This window comes from Nyctereutes procyonoides, unplaced genomic scaffold, assembly GCF_905146905.1.
Source record: "Nyctereutes procyonoides isolate TBG_1078 unplaced genomic scaffold, NYPRO_anot_genome, whole genome shotgun sequence".
Lineage (NCBI taxonomy): Eukaryota > Metazoa > Chordata > Mammalia > Carnivora > Canidae > Nyctereutes > Nyctereutes procyonoides.
The window spans coordinates 33,929,104-33,954,537 of record NW_026575139.1 but is presented as its reverse complement, the minus strand read 5'-3'; the positions used below and the strand labels follow the sequence as shown (position 1 = coordinate 33,954,537).

The following is a 25,434-nucleotide window of genomic DNA, read 5'->3' as shown; positions in this document are numbered from 1 at the left end:
TTAGCTCAAGCACCATTGAGTGAAAAGATCATTCTTTCCCCACTAACTTGACACTTTGTTAAAAATTGCTTGTTGTATATTTCTGGACTCTATCCTGTTTCAGTGATCTATATGTCAATCCATGTTTTTTTTATTACTATGGTTTTCAACTAAATCTTGAAGTCCAGTAGTATAAGTCCTCCAATTTCGTTCTTTTTTTCAAAGTTGTTTTGACTGTTCTAGGTTCATTATATTCCTATGAATTTAAGGATCTGTTTGTCCATTTCTACTCAAAAAAGCCTGAGAGTTTTTATGAGTGGGATCAAATTAAATCTGGATGTCATTTTGAGAGGACTGACATCTTAACAATACCGAATCTTCTAGCTCATTAACATATCTCTCCATTTATTTAGAATTTCTTTAATTTCTCTCAGCAATGTTTTGAGTTTTCAGTCTCACACCTTTTGTCAAATTTATCATTAATTTTTATAAGTTTTTTTTAAGTTTTATAAGTTTTAATGTTACTGTAAATAGTACTGATATTAATTTCAATTATCATTTGTTCATTGCTACCATGTAGGAATACAATTGACTTTTATACATTGACCATTTATCCTACAACCTTACTAAACTCATTTTTTGTAGACTCCTTGGGATTATCTACATCAATTAGCATGTTTTAAAATAGAGTTTTACTTCTACCTTTTAATCTAGATGTCTGTTATCTCTTGTCTTGCCTTATTGGCAGAACTTATAGGGCAGAACTTCTGGTAAAATGTTGAATAGAATTAATGAGAATGAACATACCTGCCTTGTTCCTCATTAAGTATAGTATTTGCTGTAGGTTTTTAATAAATATCCTTTATCAGGCTGAAGGAGTTTCCCTGTATTTATAGTTTGTTTAGAGTTCTTGGCAGGAAGGAGTGTAAGGTTTTGTCAAATGCTTTCTTGGCATGTATTGAGGTAAATTTTTTTTTCATTATTATTCTGTTAATATTAATTACGTTGCTTGATTTTCAAATGAGTTTTTTTCTTTTTAATATCTTTTCAATTTTATTTAAATTCAATTAATTAACATATAATGTATTATTGGTTTCAGAGGTAGAGGTTCATCAGTCTTATATAACACCCAGTGCTCATTACATCACACGACCTCCTTAACGTTCATCACCCAGTTACCCCATCCCCCGATTCTCCTCCCCTCCAGCAATCTTTAGTTTATTTCTTATAATTAAGAGTCTCTTGTGCTTTGTCTCCCTCTCTGATTTTATCTTATTTTTTTCCTCCCTTTCCCTATGATCCTGTTTTGTTTCTTAAATTCCATATACAAGTGGGATAAAATAATTGTCTTTCTCTGATTGACTTATTTTGCTTAGCATAATATCCTCTAATTCCAACCATGTCATTGAAAATGGCAAGATTTCTCTCTTTTTGATGGCTGAGTAGTATTCCATTGTGTGTGTGTGTGTGCCCATTGTGTGTATGTGAAAATATATATATATATATATATATCATATCTTCTTTATCCACCCGTCTATCATTGTACATCTGGGCTCTTTTCATAGTTTGGCTACGTGGATATTGCTACCATAAACATTGGGGTGCAGTGCCCCTTCAGATCACTACACTTGTGTCTTTGCAGTGATTTTAAAATGCTAAAGAAATCTATGCCTGGAAAAATTCCACTTGTTCATAATATATTCTTTGGATTATATTTGCTAACTTTTTAGAGATGCAAAAAATCTATTACAAAATTTAGCATCTTTGTGCATGAGAGATATTGGTCTGTTGTCTTCTTTTCTTCCAATATACTGATCTGGATTTCATATCAGTGTAATGCTGGCCTCATAGAATGAATTAGAAGGTATTCTCTGCTCCTCGATTTTTTGCAAAAGTATATGTAAATGTCATGGAGGTTAAATAATATGCTACTAAGCAATGAATGCATCAACCATGAAAACAAAGAAGGCACCCCTGGGTGGTTCAGTCAATTAAGTGCCTGCCTTCAGCTCAGGTCACATTCCTAGGGTCCTGGGATGGAGCCCTGCATCAGGCTTCCTGCTCAGTGAGGAGCCTGCTTCTCCCTCTCCCTTTGCCTGTCACTCCCCTTGCTTGTGTTCAATCTGTCAAATAAATAAAATCTTTTTAAAAAAATGTACATGGATACACATGAAAATGAACCCACAATGATCCAAAATCTTTGGGATGCAGCAAAAACAATTCTAAATGGAAAATTTATAGCAATACAGGCATACCTCAAGAAACAAGAAAAAACTCAAAGAAACAACCTAACCTCACACCTAAAGGAACTAGGGAAAAAAAAACAACAAACATAGCCCAAAATCAGCACTATGGAAATCAAGATTAGAGCAGCAATAAATGATAGAAACTAAGAACAAAACAAATAGATCAAATCAATGAAACCAGGAGCTGATTCTTTGAAAAAACAAAACAAAGCTGATAAATCTCTAGGCAGACTCATCAAAAAGAGAGAGAGAGAGTGGACTTAAATAAACAAAATCACAAATGAAAGAGAAGAAATAACATCACAGAAACACAAACATTATAAGAGAATATTATGAAAAATTATATGCCAACAAATTAGATAACCTGGAAGAAATGGATAAATTCCTAGAAACATATGATCTACCAAAACTGAAGCAAGAAGAAATGGAAAATTTGAAGACTGATTATCAGCAATGAAATTGAAGAATTCAGAAACTCCCAAAACCCAAAAGTCGAGGACCAGACAGCTTCACAGCCAAATTCTACCAAACATTTAATACCAAAAGATCTATGCTTCTCAAACTATTCCAAGAAAATAGAAGAGGGAGAAAAACTTCCAAATTCATTCTATAAGCATTACCCTGATACCAAAACCAGGTAAAGACTCTACAAAAAAACAGAACTGTAGGCCAATATCTCAGATTAACATAAATGCAAAAATCCTCAACAAAATACCAGCAAACTGAGTCCAATAATATATTTAAAAAATCACTCACAAAATCAAAGGGGATTTATTCCCGGGATGCGAGGTGGTTCGATATTCACAAAACAATCAACATGATCCATCCCATCAAATGGTAGCATTCTCCCAGAAAAGCCATCTGGGAATTTTCTGAGCCTGGAGTTTTCTTCATGGTAAGGTTTTTAACTGCAAATTCAATTTCCATAATAAATATATGGCTATTCAGGATCTTCAAATTTCTTGAGTTAACTGCAATAATTTGTGTCTTTTAAGGAAATTTTCTATTTCATCTAAGTATTCAAATGTACTGGCATAGTCATTCATAATATGACCTCATTATTCTTTTTAATATATGCAGAATAGTAATGTAACCTCCCTCACTCCTGATATTGGTAATTTGTGCCTTCTTTCATTTATTCTGACCAGTGTGCCTAGAGGCTTATCAATGTTATTGCTCTCAAAAAATAAGCTTCTGGTTTCCTTGATTTTTATTGTTTTCCTTTTTTCTGTTCCAGTGATTTCCACTTGAATCTTTACCATTTCTTTTCTTCTGCTTACTTGGAGTTTCATTTGCTCTTCCTTTCCTAGTTTTTTTTTAAGGTTGGAAGCTAAGGTCATTAATTTCAGACCTTGCTTTTATTTTAATATGGGCCTTGAGTACTATAAATTTCCCTCAAACTACTGCTTTAGTTATGTCACAAATTTTGCTATAATGTGCTTCCATTTTAAGTTAGTTCAAAAATTTTTTAATATTGCTTTTGATTTTTCTCTGTGATCCATCGGTTATAAAGATGTACATTTTCTGGTTTCCAAATGTTTGGGAAATTTCCAAGGTCTTTTTATTATTGGTTTCTAATTTAATTCCACTGTATCAAAGAAAATATTTTGTTTTGTTGTTTTAAAGATTGTATTTATTTATGAGAGACACGGAGAGAGAGGCAGAGACATAGGCAGAAGGAGAAGCAGGCTCGTTGCAAGGAGCCCCATGTGGGACTCGATCCTGGATCCTGGATCATGCCCTGAGCCAAAGGCAGAAGCTCAACTGCTGAGCCACTCAGGCATCCCAAAGAAAATATTTTGTATGACACAAATCCTTTTTAATGTATTCAGACTTGTTTTAGGATTTTTATGCCTTCTTGACAAATTTACCCACTTATTTTTATGAAAGAAACTTCTTTAATCCCTAGAAATACTCTTTGCTCTAAAATTTACATTTTCTGGGGCACCTGCCTCAGTCGGTAGGGCATGTGGCTTTAGATCTCATGGTCTTGAGTTCAAGCCTCACATTGGGTGTGGAGATTACCTAAATAAATAACTTAGATATCTTTTAAATTTACATTTTCTAATAATATAGCCTCCCCAGCTTTATTTTGATTAGTCTTAGCATGATACATTTTTTTCTATTCTTTTACCATTAATTTATTTATATCTTTATATTTAACTGGGTTTCTTGACAGCAGCAAATAATTGCATCCTGTTCATTCAATCTTTTCCTTTTAATTGAGGTATTCACCACACTTACATTTAATATAATTATTGATGGGATTGAGTTTAAATGTACCATCTTGTTAAGTATTTTCTGTCCTATCTATACCTTGCTTTATTTTTCCTTTTTTCTTTGTTAACTTTTGTATTATTTTTTATGATCCCATTTTATCTTCTTTCCTGGTATTTTAACTCTGTTATTTTATTGGATGCACTTGGCTTTATGATATACATATTTAACTTATTGCAGTGTATCTTCAAGTAATACATAGCACTTCAGGTACAAAATGAGGATAAAATACTTCCATTTGTCCTCTCCCAGCCTTTGTGGTCTTGTCATATGTTTTACTTCTACATAACCCCACGATATATTATTTTTGCTTTAAACATTAGATTACCCTTTAGTTTTAAATAATAAGAAAAAATTCATTTTTCTTCATTCATATTTACCCACATTGTTACCATTTGTAGGTCCTCTTTATTCCTTTGTGCAGATCCATGTTTCCATCCAATCTCATTTTCCTCCTACTTGAAAAACTTCCATTAATGTTTCTTACAGTATGGGTCTGCTAGTGGTGAATTCTTTCAGTTTTTGTATATCTGAAAATATTTATATTTTGCCTTCATTTTTGAAAGACATTTTCATTGTGTAAAGAATTCCTCACGGTTCTTTCTTAAATTACTTTAAAGATGCTGTTCCCTTGTCTCCTTGACTTCCATCAGAACAGAAATTTGCTGTCATCCTCGTCTTTGTTCCTTGTATATAATATCTTTATTCTCTGGCTGCTTTTAAGATTTTTCTCTTTATCATTGGTTTTAAGCAACTTGATTGTGATGTGCTTTGATGTGGTTCCTTCATGTTTCTTGTGCTTGGGATTCATCAAGCTTCTTGGATCTGTGTGTTTATAGTTTTCGTTAAATTTGGAATATTTGCAACCATCGTTTCTTCAAGTATTTTTCTACACCGCATTCCCATTAGAGATTCCAAATTCGTGTATATTAACAACTATAGTTGTCCCCCTGCTCACTAGTGCTCTGTTCACTTTTTAAACATTTTTTTTCCATTCTGATAGGTTTTATTGCTATGACTTCACGTCCACCGATCTGTTCTTCTGCTATGTATAATTAGATTCTACAAGTGCTTGACAACACTTACTCCACCCTTGGCCCTTCATCTTGTTCACACCTGCACAATGACCTCCTCCTGGGGCTACATTTTCCAGGCCCCATGGAGGCTGATGTATGTCCTAACTGGTATCAGGAAGGCTGGCTCTGATTGCCCCTAAAGTGGAGCACAGAAGGCACTACTTTAGATAATTAGTAGACACCCTCTGGCACATAGATGGTGCCACTTGAGAAAACTCCCTGTGACCTTACCACCCTATCTCTCTATAAAAACTGGGGAGTAAGGTCCAGATTTAGTGGATAATAGGAGAGAGTAGCTGTGTACTGTCTAGATTGTCCATCTGCCCAATTCCTCAGTCAGTAAATTACCCTAGATAAAACTGTGTCAACAGTATGGTTTGCATTGTTTGTTGGTCTCAAAGTACTTTCTCAGTCTGGAGGATATTTTACAGTCCCTCTTCCACCTTTTAACACAGATGTAAATCCCATGGAGACATAATTTTCACATTCAGAAGTTTTTATGCATGTTTCATTTTTTCCATGTCTCCACTAAATCTGTTCATGCTTTCCTCTACATCTTAGGCTTCTGGAAAATAGTCATAGTAATTATTGTTACTAAACTATTGTTTTAATGTCCTTGTCTACTAATTCTATCATCTGTATCATTTGGGGGTCTTTTCTGATTTATTGGTTTTTCTCCTCATTAGAAGGTCATGTTTTCTGCTTCTCTGCATGCTTGCTAACTTTTGATGCGTTATCAGACATTGCAAGTTTTACCTGGTTGGGTACTGGATATTCTTGTATTCTTTTAAATATTCTTGAACTTTATTCCACGATGCAGTTAAGTTACTTTACAATGAGTTTGATCCTTCAGGCATGCTTTTAAGTCAAGTTTATAAAGACCAGTGCAGCATTTAGTCTAGGGCTAGGTTTGCCTCACTACTAATGCAACACCTTTTTGGGCACTATATCTGATGTCCAATATATTACAAGGTTTTTCCTCTGGCTGGTGAGAACATGAACTAATCTTGGCCCTGAGTGAATGCTAGGGATTATCCTGCCTGCTTCTTCTGATGGCTCTTTCTCTGTCCTTGGGTAAGTATCCTCATAAGCATGAGATTAGTGCTCAGCTGGACTTGAAGGGCATCTGCTACAGATCCACCAAGCCTCTGCATCCAGCTCTTCCCTCACCAGCTGTCTCCTCCCCTGCAAATCCCAGCTGCGGTGGCCTCCCCAAATTCACAACTCTGTCTTCCCAGTGCAAGGAGGCCAACGGGATCTACTCTCCCTATGGAACCTGGAAGTTGGCTCTACATAGGAAACTGGGTGATCAAAGGCTTCATTCTGTTCATGTCCCTTCTCTTGGGGATCACTGTCATGTATGGTTTGTTGTCCAATGTGTATTCTGTACATTCTCTAGGGTTTTTCTTTAATTTAAGGTGGGAACATAGATTCTGTCCTTATTTTTAATGTAACACTACAAATAATCCAGAACAAAAACAACAAAGCCTACACTTTCAAATGCTTAAAATCCAGCACAGATAAGGCCCCTCTCCTGACAGTGGAAATTTTCCAGTAGAAACAGAATCCCATTTTCCTAAACCCATTTGACAACTGTTATGACTACTGAGCGAGAAAGGAACTTTGTTAAAAGAAGATTTCCTAAATGTAGATTTACTGTAAACAAATTCTACTCCAATTACCACCACAAGTGGTAATTACATCACGTGCCTGACTCACCCTCTGTAATTCTCTTCACATGGCAGTCCTGTCAGATGCTGCAGGAGGAATGCCGTAGCCTAGTGTTTTCTATTTGCACAGATGATGCTTCTAGCTTTCACAACAACACAATATGATGTCTCGGAGGCTAATCTGACGGTAAGGAGCCTTGCCAAACAGAAGGCTTTATGCTGCAGAGTGTTGTAACAAGAAGCAAATGGCTTTCCAAGGAGCCCTTTGCTGCACAGAAAAGAGTTCTAAATTATTTCTGAAAGTAAGAGAAGCCCTGTAATCTCTTGTTTGATCATCCTCCTGTGCCAAGATGGGAATGTACTTTTCATGCAAATCCTCCCTTTAACAAAGACAGAAATGGGCAGCACACCTGTGAGGTAAGGTCTATAGGTGGGTTCAAAGAGATCAGGAAAAGTTGGTTTTCTTCCATGATGAATTTCAAATGTCTCAGCAGGACATTTTCTATATGCACATCACCTCAATTGCTGATGTAAGCTGGGCCCTTGTGATACGTTGTAAAAGGTGAATGGTAACAAATGTGAAGAAGGTACCAGAAGCCCCAGAGGCTTCTTTGGCTTTCCCTACAATTTTCATTTGTCCAACAATTGACCATTGTTCTAGTCACAAATCGTTTTCCCGAGCTGCAGTTGAGAGTGCATTGGGTGCAAAGAAAATATCCCGCCAGGCAGGTAGAGCCAGAGTAAAACCCAACTGGGCAGTACCCAAAGGGTGTCTACAGGGTCTCTGTACCTCACATGACCCTCAGATTCCTTCTTTGTTCCCCTTTTCCCCCTCCCTCAAGACTTAGCCCAGATCCAGCCCATCTATCTCCATGCTCTATATGAGGGCTTTTCAAAGTATGGTCTGTTATCAGTCCACAGAGATAAGCAGAAATTGAGGGTAAGCATGGGGAAACTCTTGTAGCAATTGACACTAATTTTAAATCAATTTTATCTAATAAGAAAATTGGACCTATATTTTACACTTTTACTCCATTTTTTCTAGTAATTTATTTTTATTATATTTTACAAAAGTAACTGTAAAAATATGGAAGTTAAAAAAAAGAAAAAGAACCTGATCTCTCACCACAGACAGCTTGAGAAGCACTGCCCTGTATGTTTCCCTTTCCCCTTCACCAAATCCAGTGCCAATGTCCAAGAGTATATAGGGGTGTTCAACATACAGAAAAGCATAGGCAACTGAAGGAGAGGTCAGTTGGCCCCAGAACATAGCCACAGGTTCTGCACTGAGTTTTGGCTTCAGGAACTGCTGCTTTGGCTGATTTAAAATAAAGTAGTATAATACGATCCCACAGATTCCTATCATTTCAAATATAGAAGTTCTAAGGTCAGATAAGATCCAGGGAGTAAAGTCCCAAATGATGCCCAAATGAAGTGAGCTGTAAGTCATCAGTTGAGGATTAAAACTTGCATATACATATAATTTCGGAAAGAGATAAACCAACAAGTGTAAATAGCTAAGCAAAGCAATCGACACCGGGGATAGCAGCTGGGCCAAATACCAGGTCAGTAAACTGAACAGTATGAACACTACATAGAAACCTAGAAATGTGTGCGAAGTAGCACCATCATTTTTACTGCAGCAATGTTTATAATGGCAAAAATAAATAATAAATAAATAAATAAAAGCTGTAATTAAGTAAATGTCCATCAATAAAGAAACAGTTGAACACCTTAGATTAGACAATGTCCTCATTCAAGATTGAGTTAGATCTCTCCTAGTTGACCTGGAAGAATTTTACAGCATTTTGAAAAGTAAAAAAAGCAGGACACAGAGAAGTATTCGTATATATGTGTCCTAATTTTTTTTAAATGGGGAGGGGGGAGTTCATCTTTGTGGATATTGAAGGTGAGATATTATTTTAAAAGATTATTAGAGAATAGGGCAGCCCGGGTGGCTCAGCGGTTTAGCGCTGACTTGGGCCCAGGGCGTGATCCTGGAGACCCGGGATCGACTCCCATGTCGGGCTCCCTGCATGGAGCCTGCTCCTCCCTCTGCCTGTGTCTCTGCCTCTCTCTCTCTCTCTCTCTCTCTCTCTCTCTCTCTCTCTCTCTCTCTCTGTCTCATGAGTAAATAAATAAAATCTTAAAAAAAAAAAAGATTATTCGAGAATAGAAGAAGGTATGAAGTCTATCTTCCAGCAAGATGAGTTATTTGGTGTTGGGGTGGAAGAGTCAAGCAAATAATTAGATCACAGCAAGCCTCTTTCAAAGTCTTTAAATTTTTAACATAAGATGCTATGCTGTTGATGAAAAATTATACATATAAGCCTGTGTATAAATGGCTAGCTCTCTCTCTATATGTGTGTGTGTATCTGTCTACCTACCTACCTACCCATCTCTATCTACCTGCCTACATCAAACAAGAGCTGTCTATCTACAGAGAGCTGTTAAAGATCAGTCACCAGTGTTATAATGGTTATCTTGCCCAGGCACGGGGGAGATTCCTGTGATTTTTTTCTTCCTTTTATGTTTTTCTCTTCTTTGAATGTTGACAATAACCAGGTATTGCTTACATAATAAGAGCAGAGCAGCAACGCTACAACACCCACTTGTCTTTGACACCTCCCTCACTTCCCACCTCTAACCCCTAAGTTAACAATGCAGGCGCTTCCTGCCTGGTTCTGCACACCAACTCAGTTCAGGCTCCCATTGTCCCTGACGACTCTGCTTGGGCCCTCAGGTCCCTGCCTGTCTCTCCCCTCTCCAATCTCCACATGGAAGCAAGAGTGATCTTTATGGAACACTTGTCCAGCACTCACTGTCTGAACCTTTTCTAGGGCTGCGCAGTACCTCGAGGGGCAGTCCTTGGCCAAGGTGTGCAGTGTAATCTCTGGCTTGGCACTGCCCTTCATAACTATGCACATCTCCCTCTGCTCTTCTACCTCACAACCTGCAGCTCCTGGCCCCACCAGGTTGTTTGTTTGTTTGTTTTTTTAAGATTTTATTTATTTATTCATGAAAGAGAGAGAGGCAGAGACACAGAGGGAGAAGCAGGCTCCATGCAGGGAGCCCAGTGTGGGACTTGATTCCAGGACTCCAGGATCATGCCCTAAGCCAAAGGCAGACACTCAACCGCTGAGCCACCCAGGCATCCCTCCACCAGGTGTTTTCATCCCTCCACACCTACTCCTTCCCTGTCCTGCTAATATGCCCAACCCTGAAGACACACTCAAACATTTTTTCTTTCTGCAACCACTACAAGTGTCTCTCCTGGTTTCCCACAGTACTCTGTACATACTCTATTAGACCACCGATCATTTTAATGATTTGTCTTCTCTCTCTCCCTCCCTATGCTATGAGCTACTGAAAGGCAGGACTATATCTTCAACATCTTCACCAAATGAATAAATGAAATCAATGAATGAATGAATCCATAAAAGCAAAACAGTAAATATAAATGCAGGTCAATCATGTAAGATGCCTGTATAATGAACAAAGGCTACAAAGTAAGTATTTTAAAGTTCAGGGTTTTTTTTTCCAGCAAAGTGGCTTGAGCTGCTTTTTAAATTACTACCAGTAATTCAGCCAGTGAATACTTTATATTCAAGTTACCAAAAGTTAACTACCCTATAAGTTTAAATCCCTATAAAATGAAACAGAGAAGTCAAAAAAGAAAGCCATTTTGCCCTCTTTGGATAAAATAAGTTCAATACTGTTCTTCACTCCATGCCAGTTCTAGAAACAGCAACTCTCCCCACTAAAACACAGCCCAGCTGTGTGGCTACTTACTGGAGTTGAGGAGGACCATGGCCTTGACACAGAGATACTCTTTGTGTTGGAGTTTTAACTCACGAAACCTTGAAGTTGTTGCCAAGAGCATGTCGAAGATTTCCAGAATTCCTTCTACGCATTTCCCCTCATCCCTACAAAAGTTCATTGGGAAATTTAAGAAATATGCAGCACTGGGCAACCATCAAAAGAAATAAGGAATATTCTCTTGTTAATTTCATATTTCATCAGTACATCCTTTAACAAAATGGTAAAAGAAAGTCCCTGCAGTAATACAAAATTACTAAAATCATCTTCATATAAAGAGGACAGGGGACTTTCTATAAATTCCAGAAGCAAACATTTGAATAAATACTATTTAGGAAAAAAATCTGCATTGGAAATACACTTTCATTTTACCTGCTCACCAAATGTTTTCTTTAATGGAATACCATTTCTGTTGATTATTTTCTATCTAAATCATGTCAGCCAACCAGCCATAGTTATGACACATATTGCTAAACTGAGACATTCCATGTTCCCATCAGAAGACTCTGAAGTGCTAATGAGGAAAACAGAATGTTACCAAAGCAAATGCCCTAAGAAGAAACAATCCTTCACATTTAGGGTTTACTTCACTCTGTGGTGGTTATTTAGAAACTGGTGGGGCAACTAAGAGACGTTTAATGTAACTTGAAAAAAAGCTAGTATGACACACAAAGAAAGCACAATTAGAGAAGACAGATTAGAACCAGGAAAGGAAGGTAGGAATGGAGACATGAACATTTTTGACTTGCCAAAGATTATTTTTAAGCAAAAAATTTTAGACAAACTTTGAACCATATAATCAAAATTCTTTTGAACACTCATAGAAATGAATTTTTATGCATACTTTTGAAGGAAATTACTTGAACTGTATTTAGAAAATACCAGCTTCAATTCACTCCAGCCAGACATAAATTATTCTGCTTCACTGCTCCCCCAAAAAACTTCTATTGTCATCAGTCCTAGTCACTGGAAGCTCTTGACAAGCTCTTAGATGATTGTGCCATGAAACTTTGATTTGCTTCTCAACACCTGCAGCACATGGTGAAGGGGAGCCTGGCAGCAGCGGGCGTCTGTGAGTTTCATGTTAAGTCTCCCCCCCCCCCCCCCGCAAACCCTGACGGGGATCTGAGATCTTCAGAGAACTGGCTATTCCTTCTTTTCCTTCCCCCAAACCCAAGCCAGGACATTTCCAGTGATGGTGTTGGCTGAGGAAAGCGTCTCTGTGGAATTCAAATGAACTGACACCAGGGGAACCAACAATGTTGGTGGAGCATTTCCCGCTGGGTTCTATGTGAGGATAGCAGCTTGCCAAGATCCTGCATCCCACAGCATTCGAACTCCCAGACTCACCTACACAAAGCTATAAGCAAGCAAACTCTGAGTTCTAAACAAACACAACTTCTGCAACCACTTGAGGCTTCCTGAAAACGCACGGGTTAACTGATAAGCACTAATGCCTCCTCGAAGTCACAGAGAAAAGCTACCTTGGAGAATCAGCCTTCAGCAAAGGGTGCCAAAATCTGTAGGAAACCTCCAAACCTCCCTAAGTCCCATCTTTCCCACCTCCTCTGCTCTGGACTCTCCCAGGCAGCCTGCGGCAAGTGCCCAGGAAGGATAATGCATTCTCTGCACATTGCAGATGCACAAGAACTACCTGTTTGCTGAATGCCCCTCATGCCACATAATTGAATCACTGTGCTTGGGAACAATTAATTATTGAAAATTCTAATTGTTAGGCTTGAGGACATTTGACACCAAGAAAAGCTGGTTCTAAAATTTCCCCGGGTAGGAGGGGTGACTGGCTGGCTCAATCTGTAGAGCATGTGACTCTTGATCTTGGGGTTGTAAATTTGAGCCTCCCATTAGGTACAGAGATTACTTAAAAATAAAATCTCAGAATAAAATAAAATATCTCTGGGGCCAAAAATAAAAAACCCACCAAATCATGTACTGATTATTTAATAGACTGGCTCTTTACTTTTCTGTGAGACTCAGTCAGAGGTGCGGTCATGAACATGTAGGTATACATGTACACGCATGCATGCACACACACGCCACTCCCCAAACAGTATAAGAGGATTCATCTGAAATCAATCCTATTTTGCAGAGGTTGCCACTTGTACCTAAAAACACATCCCTGAATATTGAGGTTTGTATCATTTCCTCATAGAAATGAATGCCATTTTAAATGCAAATTCATATTTCAAAAACGGAGGGAGAGTTTATATTCTAGAGCATCCTAAACCCTGAGAAATGCTGCAACTCACAGTAATCAGAACGTGTACCTCATGGAAAAAGTGAATCTCTAAACCAATTCTAAAGAACTAAGTCTGATTGCTTTTACTACCAAGTGTAACAGTCAACCATTTTATTCAAGAGGTGGTAAAGTTAGAATACTTTTATTCACTTCACAGGCTGGGGAAACCAAATACATTTTTTTAGGAAAGAAATGAGAAATATAGGAAATAAGGTACACAGTATCTCATAAATGACACCTTAATCAAGTTCTGCCCTAAAACAAGTTATACAGAGGAAAGGTTTTTAAGTAATACATTAATGACATCTATTATACTTATTTAATAACTACAAAATGAAACTGAGCATCTGCCTTCAGCTCAGCTCATGATCCTGGGGTCCTGGAATTAAGTCCTGAGTAGGGCTCCCTGCTCCATGGAGAGCCTGCTTCTCCCTCTCCTCCCCACCTGCAACTCTCTGTCGCTATCTCTGTCTCTCTCTCAAATAAATATATAAAATCTTAAAAAGAAAAAAAGATTTGAATTAAAGGGAGAGATCATAGGATTTGATTGTTAAGATATCAAAGCAATCTATCAATCAAACCAGTCCACTCATGGAGGTTACTTTTGCAAGCACTGGGCCATAAACTAGGACTAAGCAAAAATAAAAGTACATGTGGAACATCTTATTATATGATAACCACTCCTTTATAAAAGAAAAAGATTCTGTTAGTACCAAGGACAAAATGTTGAATGAGTGGATCTTGCTTTGGATGCACTATTTTTGTACCTACATCTATATCTGCTGGCAGCACACACATGGCTGCCAGTTCACTTCCATTGAGGGGAAGGGGGGGGCGCATTTGGGTGGGGGACTCCAGGCTTAACACACATGGAGGACTTAAATATTAAACCAACGTGAAAATTACCTGCATACAAAAAGGAGATGAAATTTTTAAAGTGAAAATTCTTTGGGTATCTTGAAATTCAATGCACAAAAAACTAACGTGAATCCAAACTCAGTACATGTACAATATGATTCCATGGAACTCTATAAATGTCCACAATGGGGCATAAGCTCCAATCCAAACTCCCTCCGACTTTTTACTATTTAACATTAGACTGTTTCCTGTTGATGTCACAGACACAACATATTATAGGATACACAATTTTTTTAAGCAAGCAGAAGCTCCGATTCTGTGGCAGATCTCCACATGAATGTGTGACTCTAGTGATTACTGAGAGAAGAACCACCTTGTCAGAAATAAGCTGATATAACTGGGTTTATCATCCCGAGTAGGTTCAAGTTTTCTCACTACAGAAGCCTCAACAAGAATAAAGGGCAACAGCAATTATTGTCTCAGTCTGTACAAGTGAGCTAATTTAGTTGTATTCACAGCATCTACGATCACACTACCATTGGAAGGAACTCTGATAGGACAATCTGCCAAAAGACAGTGATTTTTAAGCACCATGCAGATTATTTATTCATGTTGCAGCAAAACCTCATAATAGAACTTCTTTATGATGTGTAATCTCTGACTTTTTGAATAAGGAACATTTAGAGCATTTTTGAATAGGTAACTCCTCCAGAAACACACTCATTACATAAAACAATATTTATCTGTATCATACACACATGAAGGAACTGAACTATCTTGGACTTGAAATTCTAGACTTCACAAAGTTTATGTGTTGATGATACGGGATTGCAACAAAAAAATAACCATGATAGGTACTACCAAAAATGCCTGCAGGACACCTGGGTGGCTCAGCGGTTGAGCACCTGCCTTCGGCTCAGGACGTGATCCTGGAGTCCCGGGATCAAGTCCCACATCAGGCTCCCTGCATGGAGCCTGCTTCTCTCTCTGCCTGTGTCTCTGCCTCTCTCTCTCTCTGTGTCTCTCATGAATAAATAAATAAATAAAATCTTAAAAAAAAATGCCCACTCTGTGTGAAGGCATTTACAATTCCAGAGACAGCTCTCCTATACTCAGATATACTAGGTTTGTATGCCATACAACATGACACTTTCAAATATATATAAAAAGTAATGGGATGGGCACGTGGGTGGCTCAGTCGGTTAAGCATCTAACTCTTGATTTTGGCTCAGGTCATGATCTCAGAGTTATGGGATCAGGCCCCACATCAGGCTCCACGCAGAGCATGGAGTCTCCTTATCCCTCTCCCTCTACCCTTCCCCCTGCTCTATCAAATAAATATATAAAATGAAATAAAATAAATAAAATCTTTTAAAAGTGAGTCTATTAAAATAATTTGTAAGAAAAATTAGTTTTTCCCCCTTCCATTACTTAACCAAAAGGTAGGCCTAAAATCTGCCTAGGATGTATGTCCATTTACAATAACTTACACTTAGAGGAATTAAAGAACCCAAAAGAAGAGTTAATTCTACCAAAAACCAGGAATGAAATAGTCACTGAACATAAACATTAAATGTGGCATCAATTTAGAAATCAAGACAAAAAGTAAAATAACTTAATCCCAATGTCTACAAAATGTATTGACTCATCAAGGGATGAAACTTCTTCCTAGCACTAACTTCCAGAATTATAGGTGTATATAGCGGGGGGGGGGGGGGGGAGGAGGTACTTCATTTGAACACCAAGTGGAACATAATGAATGAATGAATGACAGTGATGTCTTGGCCAGGTGCTTGGCCTTTCAGCCTGCCTTACAACATGGTATCTTAGAGGAAAGCAAGAGGAGTAGGTTTCTGAAGCCTGAAGAGAGTAGAATAGGGTTGCGTTAAGAAAAAAGAATAAAGTAGAAAGTTACTTAGCCTTTCAGTCTCTTCTTTCCCCTTCCAGTTTTCTATCCCACTGAGAGGCATGTCTTATTATACAGGTAACTACCATTATATTTAAAAACATGGACTTCACAGCCAGCCCCCACATCTAGCACCACCACTTACTACTCTGTAACTGCAGGAAAATTACGTAAACCTCCCCCATATCTCCAAAATAGAGATAATAATGGCACTTACTTGAAAAGGGCTCTTAAGAAGATGAAATTAGTTAACACATCAAGTGCTTCAGATGGTGCCTGGCATATACAAGCCAATATGTTGGCTATTTTGATTGCTACTGAAGGGTCTGGGCTTCAAGAACCTTCTTCTATGGTTCAACACCTGGACTTGCTCCTGCTTGAACCACAACCCATGTTCCAGCTCTTCCCAAAGGTTCCATTCTTGACTAAAACACCTCCATTACTTAGAACAGTGCTCTTTGTCAACGTTGTCATCCAGGACAACAGGCAGAATGGGTGCTAAAACCTTGGGGGAATCACTTTTTAGCTGTGAAATATGTGCATAGGGGGTCTTCTGATGATCCAAAGAGGTAATACCAAGAGTTGGGGGCAGATGCTCTCCATTCATACAATGGCATCCTTCTACTCTGTGCAGAGTCAAATGTGACTGAACATTCTACTTTAGAACTTTTTCAAAATAAGGAATGTGGAAATCAATTTCCATTAAGATTTTCTACTGCTCAAATGTAGAACAAGAAAGTGTTCTACTTTCCATACTAAAATTTTGAGTGTTGTATATTCTAACTTTTCCTCCATAAAGAGTTCATCTGAGTCATTGGAAACTGGCTCCTTTTCTGTACCATCTTTAAAAGACGCAAATTGTAGTCGAGTGATGGCATTGTCACTATCATTCCCCAATTTCCATTACCTTTCATTCAGTTTTAGTAACCATTCCTTCCACTGCTATTGTCAAAAATGTTAAAGTGCATGCAGTTAGAGTTAAAGCACATTCAAATAAACTTCACAGATTTCTAAGAATTTTATCACCTGTCTAGACAGACAAACATGGTCCCTACAAGTGGAAACTTGAATAACTGAATAACAAGACAATTTAAAATTATAAACTGAAAATGGAATTTTTAATATAGAAAAGCCTAAGCAGACTTGCACATTTAGTAGCCACATATTCTGCAGGAGATAGGCCCTGTTATGGTCTGGTCTATAAATGCCGCCCCACCCCAGGTAAGAACGAGTCACCCAACACTGAATCTAAGAACTCACGCTCTCCTCCTTCAGTTCTTGATGTGGGGAAGGAGCTCATGACATTATCATCTTCTTAATTTCCCTTTTAGGTGTGAGATTTAAATTGTGGCAGCCAGGACTCACACAGGGCAGAGAAGAAACACAATGCATTTTTTTCTCACCTGTCCAGAACGAGGTCTGGAGCAAAGATGAGCTTGCCCGGGTGGTCAATGGAGCGCCACATGAGGCCCACCATTAGCACCTCCATCCAGCAGCTCTCCAGGAGGCGCACTTGGTCGTAGAGGCTGAGCTCCACAAAGCCTGGGGAAAGCAAGAGGCCATGAGACATACCCACTCTCCTCCTCAACTCCCCGTTTCTGTGAAAACAGAAGAGCAAGTTTTAACAAGCTATGAAAACACAAACGATATAGGGAAGCACTCAACATTTTAAAGATGTGGTTCAATGCTGATGAAGGACGGAAATTTTAAATTCAAAGTATGCAATTCACAATGTCCAGCCTTGGATGCCTCCTAGAGACTAATACATTCCATTCAGGATTTATAAAGGACTGTTATCTGGGCTTATAGCTCCCCAGACAAATGCTAGGGAAGAACAGAAAGCTGGAACAGATCATCTTTAGTTATATTTTTAAAATTCCTCTGAACTGCTGAGAAAAATAATCAGCTGCCAGCTTAAGGCTGCCTGTTTGGCCCACAATAGAGGCTGGGAGGGGGGAAGAGGGATGGGCTCGGAGTGGGGGGAATGGAATGGAGGGTGTTATGGGCTAGGGGATGAGGAGGGTGGGACGCGCAGAGAGAACAGCACCAGCCCCTGCAGAAAGTCAAGGTTTCAAATGAAAAATATCTCTGATTGCTTAAAGTTTCAGGGTTAGAATCATTCTTCTGAATAGGAGCGCTATCTCTAGGCTATTCTATCCTGAAAAGCAAATCTAACAATCGAAGCAGGTCCCAGTAGTCTGATAGCCTGGATGGACTGGTCCAAAAATTGGAAAGAAACAGGTCATCTCTAGGGAGGTGAGCACCTTAAAAGCAAAATAAGGCAGAGATCACTGGAGCTTTATCCATAAACCATGATAAAAGAGAAGGCAGTGTAATATAAAATTAATCAAACACGTGGCCCAGGAGTGTACTGGACTCCGGTTAGGATCCCGGCTCAGCCTCCTAGCCAATTATTCAATCTCTGTTTAAGTTGATTTCCTTACAGAAAAAAAGTGAGAGTGACAATGCCTACCCTCTGGGAATGTCCTGCAGGTAGCATCTCTCAGGATCCTCATTTTACAGATGAGGAGACCAGGACACAGGAAGCACATGTGGTTCAAGCCTGAGAACAATATAATGCCAGAGGGTACAAAGGAAAGCTGAAAGGAGTAATGAATGGGAAGATGGCTCAGTCCTTTTCCAAAGCTGCCCCTTGGCCTCATATGTGTACACGTTCCAACCTTGCCTGCAGTTCCAGACAAGAAGCTTGCCCATGGGAGATTAGGTTTCTTTTTTTTTTTTTTTTTTTTTTTTTTGGGAGATTAGGTTTCTTATATTTGCAGATATTCAACAAGATCAAGATAGGTGGTACTTTACTATTTTTTTAATTTGGGAAATTAAATTATACCCATTAAGAGAGAGGGGGAAAAAGCACTCCTTTAGACTATTTTCTAAAAAAAAAATTTAAAACACCAGGCTTGAAGAGGGACTAATGCAGCTCAAGAATTCAGTTTGGTTACAGCACAAAGAAGCTGCATGGCTTTCAATGTCATCAATTTCATCACCACGTGGGGTCCTGAAAAGCAGTGTTTGGCATATACATTAGAGCAACAGCTCAAGGAATGTGTCGGTATTGTCTCCTACAAAAAGAGCAGAGAAAATAACATGATTCTGGCTAAGGTGAAGATCCAGACTATCAAAACAAAACTAGAAACCAGAAGATCCTCAGGAAGCTCAGAAGGAACAGGTTCAAGCCACCAAATTACCCAAGACATACTCTTCTACCAGGCCTGGGGTCCCACCGCTCTTTATCCACAGCTCTCATCCAGCTTTCCAGCGGCTCCCAGGCTGTATACCCTGTCTAAAGCGGCTGCTGCCCCAAGGCCATGGGGATTGTCCCTAGTGGCCTAGAACCTGGAGAGAGACCTAATTTCTTAGATGATTGTAAATATGTGCCTGGAGAAGCCCTTTCAGGGGGATGGGTTGGTGCCATTCTGTGTTAGAATTCTAGATTCCTTTTCACAGAAACACCAATTCAAATGATAACTAGATGGTAATTTTAGCACAATGCAGTATCTCAGGCATATATTACAAACTGGCCTGTGGAAGGGACATAGAAGGGAAAATGCAGGTGCTAAATGACAACTCTTGTTGAACCACCAAATGCATTTTTAACACAATGGCATTCCGGGTTTATGGATGATTCATGCTATCCCAGCTGCTGACTCACTCTATTTGCCCATGTATATTCATTTATATCCATAATACTGATTCTTTCTTTATTGAAATGATATTTTATACATTTCTATTTCACATGTGGCAAACCTCTCACTTGCATACTAGTCATATGACACCCTACCCCACCTTCACCTGCACACACCCCTACTCTCAAGGTGCAGAGTCCACAGCCAAGAGACAGCTCAATGTGGAGTCCAGACTCCATCATTTTAGACCATGTTCCGGGTCCCAGGACCCTAGAACTTTTTTGCCCAAATGGTCCCAAGCCCACTCCCAGAGCTGAGTGGGCTTCTTTTTGGGTCCACCCTCTCAGACCACATCTCGGCATAAGAGGTGTCCAACAGGCTAGTGTGTATAGGAGATGTGGACATGGAAGATGGGGTGTGAACAAGGCACTGTGGGATAGTTCTGGCGTGGGAAAAAGAGGAGTCCAAAAATTCTAAATTGGAGCGTGACCTTCCAGTACATGTTGAAGGCATACAAGTCAAGATAGGAAGAAAGAATATATTTCATTTAAAGATTATAAATCAGGATGTAAAGCTGTTACACACCCAGATATCATTTGTGGATATCCATTTTGTACTCTTGCCCTATAGATGTCAGGGGAAGGCCTTTCTACCATAAATGAAAAGCTATGATCCAGAAAGCCCTACCTGGAATTTTCTTGGCCCAGCCAATCATATGCACAAGTTCCTTGTCGGCCAGCTTGGTCAGGGACATCATCATGGAGGCCTCGGTGAAGGGCGTGCTGGGGCGGCTCACAAGCACGTGGGGCGGCTCAGCCTCCAGGAGCGTGAGCACCAGCTGCTCCGGGCTCAGGGCGCTCAGCAGCAGCTCCTTCACTCGGGTCACATGGCCACCATTTTTCTTGGCTTTGCTCAGGGAGTGCAGCTGCTCATCGGAACTCTTCTGCCTTCGCATAACACGGTACCCACACCTTTCTCTCCGGGAGCCTAAACCGGAAAGATGATAACAGTATTTTCCTGTGGCTTCCCCAACCCAATATTCAAGTTCCCTGGATTGGCAGGGCAAGAGTGAGGTAATGACTTCACTGTAAGACCTGAGTCTATCCTCACAATGTATCTCAGAACAGAAGCCTGACTTATTCTTGGAACCTGCAGGGCACGTACCAAAGATTATTACATCTGTGACTATTTTAACAAAATCAAAACATGAATTTTTAGGAACAATAGCCTAGATGAACTTAAGGTCTCCCATTTCAAGATCATCTATGACACTAAACCTATTTCTCTTTTATTTATTTTTAAAAAGATTTTATTTATTCATTCATGAGACACACACAGAGAGAGAGAGAGAGAGAGGAAGAGACACAGGAAGAGGGAGAAGCAGGCATCACACAGGGAGCCTGATGCAGGACTCGATTCCTGGGACTCCAGGATCATGCCCTGGGCGAAGGTAGGCGCCAAACCACTGAGCCACCCAGGGATACCCCCCATTTCTCTTTTAAAGAGTGCTGACATACCTCAGTTTCCAAACGACAGAATTAGGAATTTTCTTCAGACAAAAGATAGGGAAAAGTTAGGAACTGAATATTGATATTTCCAAACAATTATCAAATAATATATATTTTATAATACATTCTTAAAATGTTTATATGTGTATGTGCTTACATGTACATATATGTATTCTTTTTACATATTTACACAAACTAATATGTTCAAGTAATATATCTCTTTAAATCTGAAAAATATAGAAGAGCACAAATTTTGGCATAAATTCTTTTAGTTTTCTTTCAATGCTTTTTATTTCTTCATGTTTTATATGCAACACTTATATCACAGTATATATACTATTTTTTATCTCTTTACTAAACCTGCATCATTGTACAATTTAAAAATCTATGCAGCACTCTGTTTTATGCAGATAGTATCACTTTATCTAAAGTGTCTCCTGTTAAAAAAATACAAAATAAAAAAATAAAGTGTCTCCTGTTGATGGAAATCTAGGTTGGTACTAATTTCTTCGGTAGTATTCATAATACAATGAAAATGTATCTTTCTACATGCATCCAATTCATTCCCTAAAATAAATTCAAAGAAGTCAGGTAACTGAACCAAGGCATATACACATTTAAGATTTTGATTTACTCCTGTCCTGGTATCAATAGGTCTCAGTTACTATAGGTTTATGGGTCAGAAACAAAATGGGATAATGTCTTTAAGACGGAGGGGGGCAGGGGAAGGGAGAAATCTTCATTTTAGAATTACATTCCCAGTTAAACTATCATTCAAGAGTGAGGATAAACTAAAGACATTTCAATTAAGCAAAGATTAAAAAGATGTATCACACACAGCCCTTTTGAAATAACTACTGTGCTATTTGGGATGAAGAAAAATGAACCCAAGAGAAGCAATGAAATTCAAGATGCAATAGTAAGAAAATAAATTGGTTAAATATGAGAGAAAACCTAATAAACACAGAATGAATAAAATAATTTTTGGAGGTACAGATATAAGGTAGAACTGAATGCTGGATAATAACAACTAAGATGAGAGAGGAATAATTTTGGCTAGAACTTCCTAAGATTCTTTATTTGGGAAGACAAATCTCTCTTAGGGTGGCTTGAACTCTCAAATTAATCATGCTAAAAATAGAATTGTTGCTAAAGAATTGAAATAGAACGTATGATTTCCAAACTAGAAGAGAAAAAAAAAAAGAAAAAAGAAAATGGGGAAAACAAACAAACAAACACAAGAAAATGGGATCAATTCCAAAAAGGAACAAAAGAAAATACATGATGAAAAAAATTTTTAAAGGTTTTTTTTTTTTAAGATTTTATTTATTTATGTATTTGAGAGAGAGTAAGAACAAGAGAGATCACAGAAGAAAAGGGAGAAGCAGACTCATGGCTGATCAGGGAGCCTGATGCAGGGCTTGATCCCAAGACCCTACTATCATGACCTGTGCCAAAGGCAGATGCTTAATTCACTGAGCCACCCAGGTGCCCCATGATGAAATTTTTAAAAGCATAAAATAAGATGACAAAAAAGAATTCAAATATCAGGGATTACAATAAATATAAATAGATTAAATTCATCAATTAAGAGTTTTTTATCTAGACATATAGTGGTTATAAGAGATACATATAACATATAGAAAGCTGAAAATAAAGGGCTACAAACAGATAACAGGCAAAAATTAACCAAATAAATCAGTTACTCTATCAATATCAGACAATATAAACTTTAAGGTATGAATCATTATTAAGGCCTCATCAGATTATAAAAGGAAGATAAATAATTCTACACATAAATATTAAAACAAAATAAAACCTACAAACATAACATCAAAAAGTGAAAGAAAAATTGACAAATACATTATAATAATGCATATTTTAATATATCTTTCTCAGCAACTGACAGAGCAAACAATTGGGGGGAAAGACAGAATAAAGAACATTTGAATTGTACAATTCACAAGCTTGAGCTATAAAAGCTCATGGAGGGGCAGCCCGGGTGGCTCAGTGGTTTAGCGCCACCTTCAGCCCAGGGTGTGATCCTGGAGACCGGGGATCTAGTCCTACGTCAGGCTCCCTGCATGGAGCCTGCCTCTCCCTCTGCCTGTGTTTCTGCCTCTCTCTGTCTCTCATAAATAAATAAATAAATAAATAAAATCTTTTTAAAAATAAAATAAAATAAAAAAACAAAAACTCATGGAATGTGCAAAAATTATCACTTACTAGTTTAGGAATAAAATTTTAACTAAAATTGGCATCATATGGATCATATTCTTTGATTGCAAAAAATAAGATAAAAATATAACTTCCAAGTCCTTATAACATTTAGCACAAAAACATTTCTAAAAATCCATTGGTTAAAGACAAAAATACAAAATGAAAATTAAGAAAGGCATAAGTCAGGATGACTTTAGCATGGGTACAACTTTTATATGCATCCCCCTACAAAGAAAAAAAAATACACCTAAAAGTTATTATCTTCAAAATGCCTAGTTTCTAGTTTCTATGTTCCCACCATTATGTTTGTTCATTAAATTTAGTTGTCCACCTTTTTAAAAAGAAATATTAGGAAGTAGGAGTACATTTAAATTACTTACTTCCAAGAAATTTTATCCGAATTTCTTCTTATCCTTGGCTAGTCAAAGTAGAAAGAAGGGCTCTATCTAGGGATGATTGAATCAAATTGTTTACTAAAAGAATTAAAAGGCTACAGTATAATTTATTTTATTAGTAATCAGATAGAGAGCTATAGGTGTCAAGATCATTTATACCCCCGGGGTAAAATGGAACAAAATGTTTGGTTTAAGAAAGCACCTTTCTGACCACACATCTTCTATCTGTAGAGTATATATGAGGAAAAGGAGTTTACAAAACAGGTTTACATACAAAGAGAAAGGTTTTGAATCCATGCACTCAAATTCATTTGACCAACTTTCACTGACAAAGCCCTATATACTGAGCTCTGTACTAAGTCCTAGGGAATCTAGAATCAATAAAATAAAGCCCTTGGCAAGGAACTCACTGTTTGCTACCAAGGACATTTCTAGTGTCATTGCTTTTCCACCGTAATCTAAGAGTCCCTTGTATGCTTCTGAGTGAGCCTGATGAGGAATTCTACCAAACAGGAATGCTCCATATGAGATAGTGGTAAACAGCCCCAAGAAAAGATGTCATAATGCTGATGACAATGACAATAACAATGGTAATAATCGTAAATGATAACGATGAGAGCTAGCATCTCCTGGAAGCTCCTACATGTCAGACTCTGTATCATATTCGGGTTTTTCACTCTGAAAAGTGCCCCGGAGTACAGATGCTACTATCATGTCCATGACACAAAAGAAGAACCAGGCCCAAGAGAGCTCAAATAACCTGCCCAGGGCGGGCAAGCTAGGAAATAGTGAAAGCAGCATAGAGACTCAAGCAGTTGTCTGAATCCAGAGCTGGTGCTTTTCCTGCTTTATATTACCTCTCTACCAGATCCCTTTCATGTGTGTATATGGCAGATGAATCAAGAGATGACACCTGAAAGATGCAAATTTATTCTCCCAACACAGGAATATGAACCAAACATGTAGCTGTTCAGATAGTTCTCCTGGCTACTTACATTTCAGCATATCCTTAGAACAAAGCCTTATCCCTCAGGGTAGTCAGGGCAGGTATTATCCCACCATTTAAGCCACCATATTAATATCTCCCTAGAAAACATAAGATTGGTGCAAAAGAAAACGGTGATAACCAAAGAGACGTAATTTATGAATCAAAGGGGGTAAGTGAAATGGTGCAGAAGAATCCAGGAGGCAGGTAGGTTCCTATTCTTCCAAGACTGGAGAGAAGGAAGAATATGGATGGAGGGTTTATTGAGAAGGCAGCCAAGAAGAATTCTGGGCAAAGAGGGAGGTATCGTTAAGAAAGTTCACTCCTACTGGTCCTTCTCTGCGGTCAGTAAAGAGCTAAATACCCAACTGTTGGCATATCAATGCATCTCATTCCTTTCAGTTTCCACAGGTAATAAAATATTTTTTTCTTAAGACAGCCTTACCCAATTTCTCTTTTGCCCAAATTCAATGACCTATACTCTTGTTCTCTTTTCCATGAAAGAATTTTTCCATTTTTACTGAGAAATAATTGCCATATATCGCTGTGTAAGTTTAAGGTGTAGAGCATCATGGTGTGGCTTACATATACTGT

The 25,434-nt window shown here is 38.3% G+C and overlaps 1 protein-coding gene across 1 annotated transcript in view; it reads right to left on the bottom strand.

Annotated features, from left to right (window-relative positions):
- The window catches only part of ESR2 (estrogen receptor 2), a 67,414-nt gene that overhangs the window by 14,801 nt on the left and 27,179 nt on the right, over window positions 1–25,434 (bottom strand). The window contains exons 5-7 of the mRNA XM_055303885.1: window positions 20,420–20,719; window positions 17,492–17,630; window positions 11,041–11,174 (exon numbers count right to left, since the gene is read on the bottom strand). Of these exons, the coding sequence (XP_055159860.1) occupies window positions 11,041–11,174; window positions 17,492–17,630; window positions 20,420–20,719 (573 nt within the window). The remainder of the gene's footprint in view (window positions 1–11,040; window positions 11,175–17,491; window positions 17,631–20,419; window positions 20,720–25,434) is intronic.